Source organism: Diabrotica virgifera, chromosome 1 (genome assembly GCF_917563875.1).
Source record: "Diabrotica virgifera virgifera chromosome 1, PGI_DIABVI_V3a".
NCBI lineage: Eukaryota > Metazoa > Arthropoda > Insecta > Coleoptera > Chrysomelidae > Diabrotica > Diabrotica virgifera.
In genome coordinates, this window is record NC_065443.1 from 228062301 (window position 1) to 228077231 (window position 14931).

At 32.0% G+C, this 14931-nt stretch overlaps 1 protein-coding gene across 1 annotated transcript in view; it reads left to right on the top strand.

Annotated features, from left to right (window-relative positions):
* The window catches only part of LOC126879054 (ankyrin repeat and zinc finger domain-containing protein 1-like), a 112969-nt gene that overhangs the window by 57774 nt on the left and 40264 nt on the right, over nucleotides 1–14931 (top strand). Inside the window, exon 2 of the mRNA XM_050641947.1 lies at nucleotides 14798–14918. Coding sequence (XP_050497904.1) covers nucleotides 14798–14918 — 121 coding nt within the window. The remainder of the gene's footprint in view (nucleotides 1–14797; nucleotides 14919–14931) is intronic.

The window sequence follows — 14931 nt, forward strand, 5'->3', positions numbered from 1 at the left end:
ACACTCCCTTCAACTATCGACCGTGGCTCCAATTTGTATTTGGTTTCATCATTTTTAATGTCTGTTAAGATGGGTTCCATACCTTTGTCTACTTTTTCCGTTTCCTCCATTTTCTTTTCTATTTCCTTGATCTTTTCTTCAAAAGTAGATTTTATGGACGATATCTTGTCGTCAAAATCCGAAGTGACTTTAGAGATCTTGTCAGTCATCTTGCTTTCAAGGGATGAAATATCACCCGAAACTTTCAGAATATCACTAGAAACTCTATGTTCTAACGATGTAATGTCTGTCGAGACTTTGTTCTCTAGCGATGTAATGTCTGTCAATACTTTGTTCTCTAACGATGTAATGTCTGTCGAAACCTTCGAAATCGACGAGATCACAGCAGCATGCTTGTCTTCAAACAAATAGGTTTCTGGATCTTGACCCTCTTCTTGAAGAGCGTTCTTTAGACGTTCGACTAGATCAGCCTTTTTCCCAGTAGTGTCCATGTCTCTCTCTTCTAACTGGTTGCGGAGCTCCTTAACGATCAATTCAGTGATTTTCTTATGTTGTGAAGACATTGTCACACACTTTATTTATTACGATTTATATTTTATTTATTTTTAAAAGTTCCACACTCTATTTAAACCGAAAATTTACGTTAAATTTATGTATTTGAAGTATCCCACTTCTGCACCATTTTGTTACGTTTTTAGGAAATATTACGCGAATTGACTTTTAATTATTATTAAATAAATAAAAGACTTACTTGAAATTGTTTATTTATAACACTTACAATTAACACTTATTTAACAACAATATCTAATTTATTTTACACTTTCTAACATTTAATTTATTTACAAATACGACTTATCTACTTTAAAAATACATACATTTCAGCAACCCGATCAAACAATAAAACAATATATCGCGTCGAATATATTAACTGACTCCTAATTCTAAAAATGTCTGTTTATATAGTTACATACAATTTCTACTGAGTTCCAGAAACATCAAAAAAAGGTAAACATTAGTTGGAAAGCAATTGTTATGTTGAAATGGAATATACCAGAAAAGGATGGAACATCATAAATCAAATTAGGTAGACACGCTTCTCTCACCCGCAGACAGTTCGTCGCGACAGCTTCTGTTGTGGACAGAGCCGGCCTGGGACCGTGACACTTCATTGGGCGCTTTGCCTGGGTTAAGGATCATTATGATTTCGGCAAATTTCCATATTTTTGGAAAGTATGATAAACTTAGCATGCGATTAAATTTTACTGTGAGCATAATAATGGCCCTACGAGGAAGTTGTTTTAGTACCTGTGCCGAGATTAAGTCATAACCTGGAGTCTTTCGTGAGTTGAGTTTGGTTATTTCTTTCTTGACTTCTATAGGAGTAAAACTTTTGATTGGAAGGGACATTTGACATGCTGCGCTAATTAGTTCTTCCACTTCTTCATCAGAGTCTGGTGACTCGGTTTGAAATACACTTGTAAGATGTTCAGCAAAGACGTCCAAACTATATTTTTTCTCGTCTTGTTAAGGCGCATCGAGTAATATATCGCTCGTACCATTTCGGTGACTTTAAAATAGTACTTCCGGTCGCAACTCTAAAACCGGAAGTCCCAGGTCAAATTTATCATCTTTAATACCATCCCTGGGTAAAAGTTTTCATTCGATCCCTCATTTGTCATTCTATCTGTTTTAAGAACGGAGGAGTTATATTCGCGGAAAGAGGACAGACAGGCATGCAACCAGAAGTATATATTTGTTCTCGTTTTGCCAAGGCGCGTCAAATAATATATCGCTTGTACTATTTTGACGACTTTAAAAAACTACTTCCGGTTACAACTCTATACCGGAAGTCCGAGGTCATATTTCTCATCTTTAATATAAGCCATGGGTTATAAGCTTTCGTTCGACCCCTCATTTGTCATTACATCTGGTATAATGACGGAGGAGTTGTGTTTACAGACGGGCGAACAGAGAGGCATGAAACCGGAAGTAAATATTTGTTCTCGTTTTGCTAAGCCGTGTCAAATAATATATCGCTTGTACTATTTCGGCGACTAACAGTACTTCCGGTTACAACTCTAAAATCGGAAGTCCGAGGTCAAATTTCTCATCATTAACATCATCCTTGGGTTATAAGCTTTTATTCGACCCCTCATTTGTCATTACATCTGGTAAAATGACGGAGGAGTTGTGTTTACTGACGGACGGACAGACAGGCATGAAACTGGAAGTATATATTTGTTCTTGTCTTGCTAAGACGCGTCGAATAATATATCGCTTGTAATATTTCGGCGACTTTAAAACAATACTTCCGGTTACAACTGTAAAACCGAAAGTCTGAGATCAAATTTCTCACCTTTAGTACCATCCTTGGGTTATCACGTGATCAGCTTTCATTCGACACCTCATTTGTCATTCTACCTAGTATAATGATGGATGAGTTATGTTTACGGGCAGACGGACATGGGTAATAAAAGGTCCCCAGAACGAAGAAGAATATCCTGGCTTGTTAACCTGAGAGCATGGTATAGAAAAACCTTAACATGCACAACTATTCCGTATAGCAACCAACAAAATTATCATAGCCAGAATGATCGCCAACGTTCGGAACGGACAGGCACCCTAAGAAGAAGAAGGACATGGATAATTCAACGTTTTCACGTTTTTTCAAAATTGGGTAAAAACAAAAACGCAACTAGGTATTAAAAAATCAAGACTTCATTGAAGGTGCACATAGCACAAGACTCGCAAGAGGGAATTACTGCGTCATAATTTGCATCTACAGTGTAGGTATGCTTTTTCTCATGAGGATCTTTCAGTGCGTCACAGTTTTTCGATTTCTTTCTAACGCATTAAATTGTATGTGACAGAAAAAAACGCACGTCGGTGATTACATTTCGTCGGTGACATTTATAACATTTATTCTAGTGTCAATAGATGTCGCTATAGTCGAAAATAAAATAATTTGCGAATTATATAATATATCTACGAATATAATCTGAATAATTTAAAAGACTATACAAATCAAAGAAAATACCATTTTATAAATGCAATAAACAAAATTGATTTGTTTTTATGCCAAATTGCAAATAAAATTTGACAACTGTCAGATTTAACTAAAATGTCATGTCACTAAAATATACAGTATGTCCCTGTAAGTTGTATCCATATGGAAAACTTTTTTATTATTAATTTTACGGAAAAAAGTTATTCTTCATAAAAAGCTCTGCATGGTCCAAAACCTAAGATTTAATCATAAAATATCAATTTTTTTTAAATATACGAGGTATGTCAAAAAGTTTGAATTTCACTCAAGAGTAAAGTGGTTTTATTTTTCACAATATTGAAAATTGCTATTATGAAAAGTTGTTTGGAATTAAAAACTATGTTCTAATGTGCAATTACATCCTTCTAATTAAAAATTTTTTTTTTGAAAAATTATGGATAACTAACATTATTATCAGTTATTTCAATTCTGATAACTCTTTTATTATTAATTTTACGAAAAAAAGTGATTCTTAATAAAAAGTTCTGGATGATCTAAAACCTAAAATACAACTATCTTATATCAAATCTTATAAATTTTATACGAGGTATGTCAAAAAAGATAAATTTAGATTAAAAGTAAAGTACCTTTATAAATAGTTTAGAATATTTCAATTAAAAGGATGTAATTACATACTGAAACATAGTTTTTAATTCTAAATAACTTTTCATAATAACAATTTTCGATATTGTGAAAAATAAACGTATTTTATGATTAATTATTTATATGGGAAATAAGCCACAATTAAAATGAAAAAAATCATTTTATTAACGTTTCGACGCCCAAATCGGGTGCCGTTGTCAAAATACAAAATATTACTAAAATAAACTAAAGTGTTGTTGCTAAGCAAAAAAATTCTTCTAATAATTTATTTAATCTCACTCATTTATATTGGCAATTCAGACATATATTATACATTTTAAAGTAGAAGACTTTAAAATGATATTGCCAATATTTATGAGTTGCGTTCCTGGGACGACTTATTGAAAGATAGTTCATTCGATTACATGAAATTACCCCAACTCAAGAATATCCGTCATAAAAAATTATAGCATGTGATATGTCTTTAAAAAGACAACCAAATGCAACGACAGTAAAATTCTCGCGTTAGAGACTTCATAGTAAATCACAAGGGAAAACCAGGAAAAACCCTGTGATACTATCCCGACATCGTAAGTATTTGGTCTTACATTAATTTACTCTCAAAAAATAATACCAAATTCTGACTTGTAACATGTTTAAATTATAAATAATATTAATAATACTAGATATATAAGTAATACTAAAATATAAAATATGTACTAGCTCGATATTATTGACTTACTAATCTTGGTATTTTCTTTCTATTGACTTCCTCTTTCAGTATGGGTAACCACATCCTACTGCATTCTACCGAGGAATTTGCGACACAATTGGTTTCATTTAGCATAATTAGAGCCGCTTCTTTGATTTTTCTCTTTTTACTATCTGATTCTTTCAGGACTATACTTGAATCTCTCCACTGAACTCTATGTTCATTATCCCATGCGTGTTGACATATTTGAGATCTCTCAAATTCTCTATTTTTAATATAAGATTGATGTTCACTTATTCTAACGTCTAATGGTCTTGATGTCTCACCTAAATAAAATTGTTCGCATTCACAAGGTATTTTATAAATGCAATTCTTTGTTCTTTCTTGATCATTGTTAGGTTTAGTTTTAGATAGAATAGATCTCAATGTGTTTGTTGTTTTGAATGTTGTTGAAATGTTGAATTTATTTCCTATTGTTTTAAGTTTCTCGGATAGATTTTTTAGCAGAAAAACAATTGTTAACATCTGTTTTATTAAAAAATGATTATCCTTTATCGTTTATAAATAAGGAATTGTCAAGATTGGATCGAATGGAACAGAACAACTTAGAACGGGATCCTACAACATTCACCAGAAATAATACGAGGAAAATATCAATACCATATATAAAAGGACTATCCGAGAAACTTAAAACAATAGGAAATAAATTCAACATTTCAACAACATTCAAAACAACAAACACATTGAGATCTATTCTATCTAAAACTAAACCTAACAATGATCAAGAAAGAACAAAGAATTGCATTTATAAAATACCTTGTGAATGCGAACAATTTTATTTAGGTGAGACATCAAGACCATTAGACGTTAGAATAAGTGAACATCAATCTTATATTAAAAATAGAGAATTTGAGAGATCTCAAATATGTCAACACGCATGGGATAATGAACATAGAGTTCAGTGGAGAGATTCAAGTATAGTCCTGAAAGAATCAGATAGTAAAAAGAGAAAAATCAAAGAAGCGGCTCTAATTATGCTAAATGAAACCAATTGTGTCGCAAATTCCTCGGTAGAATGCAGTAGGATGTGGTTACCCATACTGAAAGAGGAAGTCAATAGAAAGAAAATACCAAGATTAGTAAGTCAATAATATCGAGCTAGTACATATTTTATATTTTAGTATTACTTATATATCTAGTATTATTAATATTATTTATAATTTAAACATGTTACAAGTCAGAATTTGGTATTATTTTTTGAGAGTAAATTAATGTAAGACCAAATACTTACGATGTCGGGATAGTATCACAGGGTTTTTCCTGGTTTTCCCTTGTGATTTACTATGAAGTCTCTAACGCGAGAATTTTACTGTCGTTGCATTTGGTTGTCTTTTTAAAGACATATCACATGCTATAATTTTTTATGACGGATATTCTTGAGTTGGGGTTAATTTCATGTAATCGAATGAACTATCTTTCAATAAGTCGTCCCAGGAACGCAACTCATAAATATTGGCAATATCATTTTAAAGTCTTCTACTTTAAAATGTATAATATATGTCTGAATTGCCAATATAAATGAGTGAGATTAAATAAATTATTAGAAGAATTTTTTTGCTTAGCAACAACACTTTAGTTTATTTTAGTAATATTTTGTATTTTGACAACGGCACCCGATTTGGGCGTCGAAACGTTAATAAAATTATTTTTTTTTTTTCATTTTTTTTTCATTTTTTTTTTTCATTTTAATTGTGGCTTATTTCCCATATAAATAATTAATCATAAAAAATGCCACAAGGAAATAGCTTCAGAACAACATTAAGAAAACGTATTTTACTCTTGAGCGAAATTCATATTTTTTGACATACCTCGTATAAAATTGATAAAATTTGACATAATATGGTTGTATTTTAGGTTTTAGACCAGACAGAACTTTTTATTAAGAATCACTTTTTTTCGTATAATTAATAATAAAAGAGTTATCTGAATTGAAATAACTGAAAATAATGTTAGGTATCCAAATAAAAAAAAATCAATTAGAAGGATATAATTGCATACTAGAATACAGTTTTTAATTCCAAACATCTTTTCATAATAGCAATTTTCAATATTGTGAAAATAAAGCTACTTTACTCTTGAGTGAAATTCAAACTTTTTGACATACCTCGTATATTATTCAAAAAATTTGATATTTGATGGTTAAATTTTAGGTTTTGGACCAAGCAGAGCTTTTTATGAAGAATAACTTTTTTTCGTAAAATTAATAATAAAAAAGTTTTCCATATGGATACAACTTACAGGGACATACTGGATATTATCAAGGACTTACCTTTTTTTCTATCATTTGTGACGCACTGAAAAATGCTCATGAAAAGAAGCATAGGTACATTATTATTACGCCAGTCAATGGGAGCAAGAATAGGATATTACCTCCGAATTATATCCTACCGCATGGGTTTATTGAAATTTTGGACCTAGCCTCTACTTATCTCCTAATTCAAAGTCTACCCTGTGCCGATGTGTGCTTTTATCTTGGGTTGGTTCCCACCCCTTCTTAGGGATCGAACATTTTTTGGTTAAAATTACCACGGAATTCGCTAGAGAACCTAATTCTAAACAAAAACTGTTCTATAATTTTTTTTTGAAAACTCAATACTTTTTGAGATATTTGTGGTTGAAAATTGGCCATTTTCATTGAAACATAATACCTTTTCGAACGGTTTTTTGCGAATACCTTAAAAACTATGCATCTAACTAAAAAAACTATATTAAACATTTTTGTAGGTTATAAAAAAACAAAGAGACACTTGCCTTCATAAATCTTCTAGTCAGGCCCGTGCCGTCCATAAGGGCGAAGGGGGGCGGAGCCCCCCGGCGCCGTATTCAAAAGGCGCCAGTAGGAGCCGAAAAAAAATTTTTACAATACCGAAATTACCAGAAATATTAGTAATATTTTATTATCTTGTAAAATTTAAAATTTATTAATCGTAGGTAGGTATAAAAATGGCAGTAAGTATTACTTTGATCCCATAATTGTACGAACCCTTATTTCTCTTATTAAACTGAACCATACTTGTTCTCTGATGGTGTAATCGTTGTTTTTTTGTAAATATTTATACTATTCATAATAATTTATCGGTATGTATATTACTTTCCTAAACACATAACAAATAGTTTGTAGGTATTCGCTCCGTGCATGACTAACGCAACACCTAGCTTCACCAGGACCTCGATTTTTGACCCTTCGCTTCGTTATCGATCATTCGCTATCTGTACACTAAGCAGATAGGAAGCAAATTATTTTCTAATACGAAGCAAATAACGAAGCGAAGGGTCAAAAATCGAGGTCCTGACCTTTTTAGGGTCTCACAAATTGACGTTAAGCATATGATAAATAAATAACATTTACTTACCATTTTTTATAAAATTTGTTATACCAACAATGCCAATGACATTACAAAGATAGCTCAAAAAATGTCATTTTCTCTCCACTACTCACGCTGACATCGTTTCTAGGTACCCCCACCATGGTCACGCACGGATCGAATACCGAATACCGATTCTATTCCATTCACTCACAATAAAATATTGCAAAACTTTCGAATTTTAAAGAACCGCTTCGCTTGACATCAAGTTTGGCATACACATAGCTAACCTGCCAAATAAAAAGGTGATATGCTGATATGTGCTTTTGCCCTAGGGGTGAGTTTCACCCCTTCTCGGGTGTGAAAAAGTATACGTTTAAAACAATTCCGGAAATTAATAAATTGACAAATTCTAAGCAACTTTTGTTGTATAGAGTTTTTTCACTAAGTCAATACTTTTCGAGTTACTTGCGAGTGCATATTATGTCCATTTTTCAACAAACAAAAATACGTTTAGAAACCCACGAAAAGCACTTTTCGGGGAAAACTCATCATAACTTGTTTATTTTTGTTTTTTAAAAAAGTTTCTACCATTAAAAGTAAGCAAGTTACACTCAAAATAAAGTTGGTCCCTTTTTTTGGTAAAAAAAATCGTGAAAATCACCCCCTAACTAGCATCCTAAATGAAATTAACCGTTACCGATTCACAAGTTACTTTACTTATGTATTATTTCTATTATCTGTAAGTTTCGTCCGTTCAAAGTGCTTATTTTTGAAAGTGCTGTCTGTAGTTGAAATGGCTTGAACGAGTCTCTAATCACGAGAGTATGCAAATTTTGAACAGCCATATCTTATAGTCCAATCTGTCCAATCAAAATTTTCTCGTGGAATTTTGAGAATCAAGGTCGATTTCAGGGTAGGGTAGATTTTAACCTGTCAAAATCTACCCTACGCCAAAGCGGGCTTTTGCCCTGGGGGTGAAAACAACCCCGTCGAGGGGTTGAAAATATTTTTAATCAAAATAAGTATGGAAGTCGATATATTGATCAATTCTGAGTAAATTTTATTCTATAAAATTTTTTTGGAAAGTTGATACTTTGAAAGTTATTAGAACCGAATTATGAGAACCTTCAATCTCAAATATCTCGAATGTGGTGAAATTTTTTTGGGAAAACAAGAGACATCTTTCATAGATCATTAAAAAAATATAAGTTATTAATGAAAAACGGTCATAAAACGTGAGTTTTTTCAATGAAAAATGCATAGTTTCAATCGCTAATAACTTGGAAAATATCAAATTTGCAAAAATAATTTATAGAACAAAATTTACTCAGAATTGGTCAATCTAACGACTTCCATAGTTATTTTGATTGAAACATTTTCATTCCCTAGATGGGGTTGTTTTCACCCCCAGGGCAGAAGCCCGGTTCGGCATAGGGTAGATTTTGAAGAAGAGGATCAACCGAGCTTAAATCCAAATTTTCATTAAAATCGGTGTTGATTCTCAAAATTCCACGGTTTTACATTTTTTTAACGCTGATTAACCAATTTTTGTCTTACAGAAAAACAAAAAATCCAAAATATTCAAAAAAACAAAACGTACATTTTTTTACTCTTTGAGATTTTTGGTATCACTAATGATTTTCAAGTTTTTTTGAAAAAAATGTAATTTTTTCAAAATTAAAAAAAAAAATACTTTAAAACCACTTTTTTTTTAAAAGCACTTTGAACCGATGAAGCTTAGTTGTAATGAGTTTACCCCGAAAAGTGCTTCTTTTTTTGTTTATTTCTCGTTGAAATAGGTATTTGATTTGGAATTTGACGAATAAGAACCTAGTTTTCATTAGCTACAATTCTGCTTCATCTGGCTCTACTGATTTCATGCATACACCATTTTTTTTCACTTTTTTATAAACTATATTTTTGCTAAGAATGTTTTTTCGATAAAATACTTTTTGAGTGATTTGCGAAAGAAAAACGTGTTTTTTTTGTTGAAAAATGGACATATTCACTCGCAAATAATCGAAAAGTATTGACTTAGTGCAAAAACTCTATAGAACAAAAGTGGCTTAGAATTAGTCAGTTTATCCATTTCCGTACTTATTTTCAACGTATAATTTTTCACCCCCGAGAAGGGGTAAAACTCACCCTCAGAGCAAAAGCACACATCGGCACAATATCAGTTTTTTTCTTTGACATGTTAGCTACGCTTATACCAAATTTCTTTTCAATACAAGCGGTGCTTTAAAATCCGGAGCAAAAACCGTGAGTAAATGGACTTATTCACTAAGTTGCAAAAAACTACTTACAAGGGGAGGAGGAAAGGGGCGCCTAAAATTACTTGCCCCGGGACGCTTGAAAGCCTTGGCGCGGCCCTGCTTCTAGTTATAATACAAAAAGAGATATGGTAGGTGAAAATAGTTTGTTTTTTTTGGTACATTCTCAATTGGCGTATTCAACTGAAATAACAGAGAAACGGTAGATTTTAGGTGTATAATGCTACTAATACCTTTTGTAGTGCTTGAAAAGACCTTTAAAATGAGCTATATTAAAGGTCCATTACATTAAAACTAAGCGAGATATGCTGTAAACAAAATTGATAACTAATGTATTTTAAGAAAAAACGAGAAGTAATTTTAACCCCCGTCCACCAAAATGTAAATGCGTCGTTTTCCTTCCACAATACCTTTTATTATAGTGTTATTTCTGTGTTCAAAAAGTTGGACGGGTTTAAAATGAATGGTTTTTGAAAAAAAAAAAGATCAAATTATAGAGAGCGTTTCTAATTTTCTTAAAAATCTTCCTTTTTCTCCATGAAACTTGAAAATGATTAAAGATACAGTAATGAAAAATAAAAAGGACATTTTTATCTGAAAATGCCCTACATTTTTGTGTGGTATCTTTTTTCGTATCTCTTATCTTTTTCGAGTTACATGGAGGAAAAGGAAGATTTTTAAGAAAATTTAAAAATGCGCTCTATAATTTGATCTTATTTTTTCAAAAACACTATAATAAAAAATATTGTAGAAGGAAAACGATGTATTTAAATTCTGATGGATGAGGGGTTAAATATACTTCTCATTTCTTCTTAAAATACATTAGTCATCAACTTTTTTGCAGAATATCTCGCTTACTTTGAATGTAATCGACATTTAGTATTGCTCATTTTAAAGGTCTTTTCAAGCAGTACAAAAGTTATTAGTATCATTATACACCTAATATCGACAGTTTTTATCTGTTATTTCAAGTTGAATACACCGATTTGAGCATGCAGCAAAAAAAAACAAACTTTTCTTACCTACCATATCCCTCTTTGTATTTTAACTAGAAGATTTATGAAGGAACGAATCTCTTGGTTTTTTAATAACCTACAGAAATATTTTATATAGTTTTTTTGTTAGATGCATAATTTTTAAGGTATTCCCAAAAATCCGTCCGAAAAGGTGTGATTTTTCAATGAAAATAGCCAATTTTCAACCACGAATAACTCAAAAAGTATTGAGTTTTCAAAAAATAATTATAGAACAGTTTTTGCTTAAAATTAGGTTCTATAGCCTCTTCCGTGGCTATTTTAACCAAAACATTTTTCACCCCCGAGAAGGGGTGGGAACCACCCCAAGATAAAAGCGCACCTCGGCATAGGGTAGACTTTGTTTCTTGAGCTATTCCCTACTTAGCCAAGCCGCACACCAAAGAAACATGAAACGAAAAACATGAAACATGAAACGAAAAACATGTTTCATGAAACTAAAATAATGCTAAACAAATCTGAAAGACCGCCTACCAATGAAACGAGTGTGATTCATGCTCATGACACATTTTTATTTTCGGAGAGTTTCATAAATGGCCGGACGTATATTTGTTTAGCAGTGGTTTATTTCCATGAAACGTAATTTACGTTTCATGTTTCTTTGATGTGCGGTCGGGCTTACTGTGAAAATATCAAGTAAATCGATGTAGTAGGATGGAATTCGGAGCCAAATACTCTCATTGACTGCCCTATATTAGAAAATAAGTCAAGTAATAAAAATAAATTTAATCTACTATTTAGGTACTCTTTACAAATAGTATAAGAGCTGTGAGACATTTTTGAGTAGGTATTTTAGGCAACCTGAAAATTTTTTAGGTGACTCTTCCATGATAGCCTAATACAAAAATGCCGGTCTGGCTGGAGGGTAGCGGTTATTTTCCCCAAAAATCCCCCCAAAGTTAAAAAAAGGGTAAAAATTGTTATTACAAAAAATGTCATTGACGTGACTTTAAAGTAAATTTAAATATTCAAATATAAAGAAAATAAACAGGCCAGGCGATTTGAGGGCGATTTTTAACTCTGCAAGATACTTGCATGGGCGCCCCAGGATTATTTTCAGGGGATGCATCTGAACTTCAGAAGATTTCATCTGAATCTGTACATACTATTAACGAGTATAAAATATACAACTATACATGAAAAGCTATGTACATTGCTTCCGGACAGGGAAGTACAATTATTATTTTGACAGGGTATTTTTTAATATTAAAAATAATTATTCTAAAAAGACAGATTTTTTTGGTGAAATTTTCCAACTGCCATGTGATCGAACAAATTACGCGTGCATATAAATGAAAAGCGCTATAGGTAAGCAGGAGTGTGAGAAAGAGCGTATACCGATAGCTGTTTGCGTCCTCTGTTGTACCTGAGCGAGTCCGTTCACTCGAGAAAAATCACGTGACCTGGCGATCCCATGTTGTTGTGCCTCGAAACGTCAGAGTAACTATTATATATTATAGTTTTTTAAGTAACTTTTTCTTAATTAAAGGAAAATAATAGGTACTATACAATAGATTTTGCAAATATGATAGAAAAAGACAGATATATTATTATAAAGATATAGGTAGAAAAGTATAAAAGTATAAACTAAATTAATTCTGTGTGCGAATCTTGTACTTCTTCTTCAAACTCCTCATCTGAGCTTAAATATTCACTGTCTTCTTCTTCGTCAAACTCCCCTCGAAACTCAGATTCCTCTTCTACATGATCTGTAAATAGTTGTAATATGTATTTATAATTAATTAAAAATTAATTACTGATTAATTAATTGAGTTGCTACGTATTCTCTGTCCTTTTATACGAAGTCGAAGCCTGGACAATCACGGGCGCATCTGAAGATAGACTTGCCATTGTTGAGATGTGGTGTTATCGAATAATGTAAAAAAATATCATGGACGCAACACGTAACAAACACGGAAACATTAAGAAAGATAAAAAAAGGCAAAACAAACACTCAACACTATGAAAGAAAGAAAAATGAGCTACTTTATAATATAAGGAAAAGTATTAAGTATTAGTTATATAAGTAAGAATACGTAGCAACTCAATTAATTAATCACTAATTAATTTTTAATTAATTCTAAATACATATTTACAACTATTTACAGATCAGGTAGAAGAGGAATCTGAGTCTCGAGGGGAGACGAACGAAGAAGAAGAGAATGAATATTTATTTTGGCTCATTTTTCTTTCCTTTATAGTGTTGAGTATTTCTTTTGCCTTTTTCATCTTTCTTAATGTTTCCGTGTTTGTTACGTGTTGTGTTCATGATATTTTTTACATTATTCAATAACAGCACATCTTAACAATGGCAAGTCTTTCTTCAGATGCGCCCGTGATTGTCCAGGCTTCGACTCCGTATAAAAGGACAGAGAATACGTAGTAATTTAATTAAATTGTCGTTAATTAATTTTTAATTAATTATAAATACATATTACAACTATTTACAGATCATGTAGAAGAGGAATCTGAGTCTCGAGGGGAGTCTGACGAAGAAGAAGACAGTGAATATTTAAGCTCAGATGAGGAGTTTGAAGATGAAGTACAAGATTCGGACACAGAATTAATTTAGTTTATACTTTTATACTTTTCTACCTATATATTTATAATAATAAATCTGTCTTTTTCTATCATATTTGCAAAATCTATTGTATAGTACGTATTATTTTCCTTTGATTAAGAAAAAGTTACTTAAAAAACTATAATATATAATAATTACTCTAAAGTTTCGAGGCACAACAACATGGGATCGCCAGGTCACGTGATTTTTCTCGAGCGAACGGACTCGCTCAGGTACAACAGAGGACGCAAACAGCTATCGGTATAAGCTCTTTCTCACACTGCTGCTTACCTATAGCGCTTTTCATTTATATGTACGCGTAATTTGTTCGATCACATGGCAGTTGGAAAATTTCACCAAAAAAAAACCTGTCTTTTTTAGAATATTTATTTTTAATATTAAAAAATACCCTGTTAAAATAATAATTGTACTTCCCTGTCCGGAAGGAATGTACATAGATTTGCATGTAAAGTTGCATATTTTATACTCGTTAATAGTATGTACAGATTCAGATGAAATCTTCTGAAGTTCAGATGCATCCCCTGAAAATAATCCTGGGGCGCCCATGCAAGTATCTTGCAGAGTTAAAATCGCCCTCAAATCGCCTGGCCTGTTTATTTTCTTTATATTTGAATATTTAAATTTACTTTAAAGTCACGTCAATGATATTTTTTGTAATAACAATTTTTATCCCTTTTTTTAACTTTGGGGGGGATTTTTGGGGAAAATAACCGCTACCCTCCAGCCAGACCGGCATTTTTGTATTAGGCTATCATGGAAGAGTCACCTGAAAAATTTTCAGGTTGCCTAAAATACCTACTCAAAAATGTCTCACAGCTCTTGGACCAAAATGATTTATGTCACGTTTAAGTATAGATAATAGATAATGTTTAATAATATGCATTGATAAACATTATAAACAGAAAAATCAATTACCGTCATAAATTTTTTTACCCTTTTTAATAAAATACATTATGGTAAAACATAATTTTTAGGCCACAGTTTAATACTTACAATAATTTTATTTACCAAAATACTGTATTTAGCTACTCAAAACACGAAAACAAAATTTCAATAACTTTGTTTCGATCAATTGTGCAATATTTCACGGTTTTACCGTTTCCCCCACATACACGTGCTACGTTTTTCTGTTGTATTAAATTAATTCAGTTGCGAACAGAATTTCGTACTCGCGGTAGTTAAACATTACCGTCTGTTTCAGGGTCTACCAAATATTTTGAACATGGAGACTACCAGTGTGTTTTCGGAGGCTTTTAAAAATATTATTGGTGATGTTGTTACGACAGTACAGTTAGAAGGAAACGAGAAGGAAATTAAAAGAGGTGAGTGTTTTTA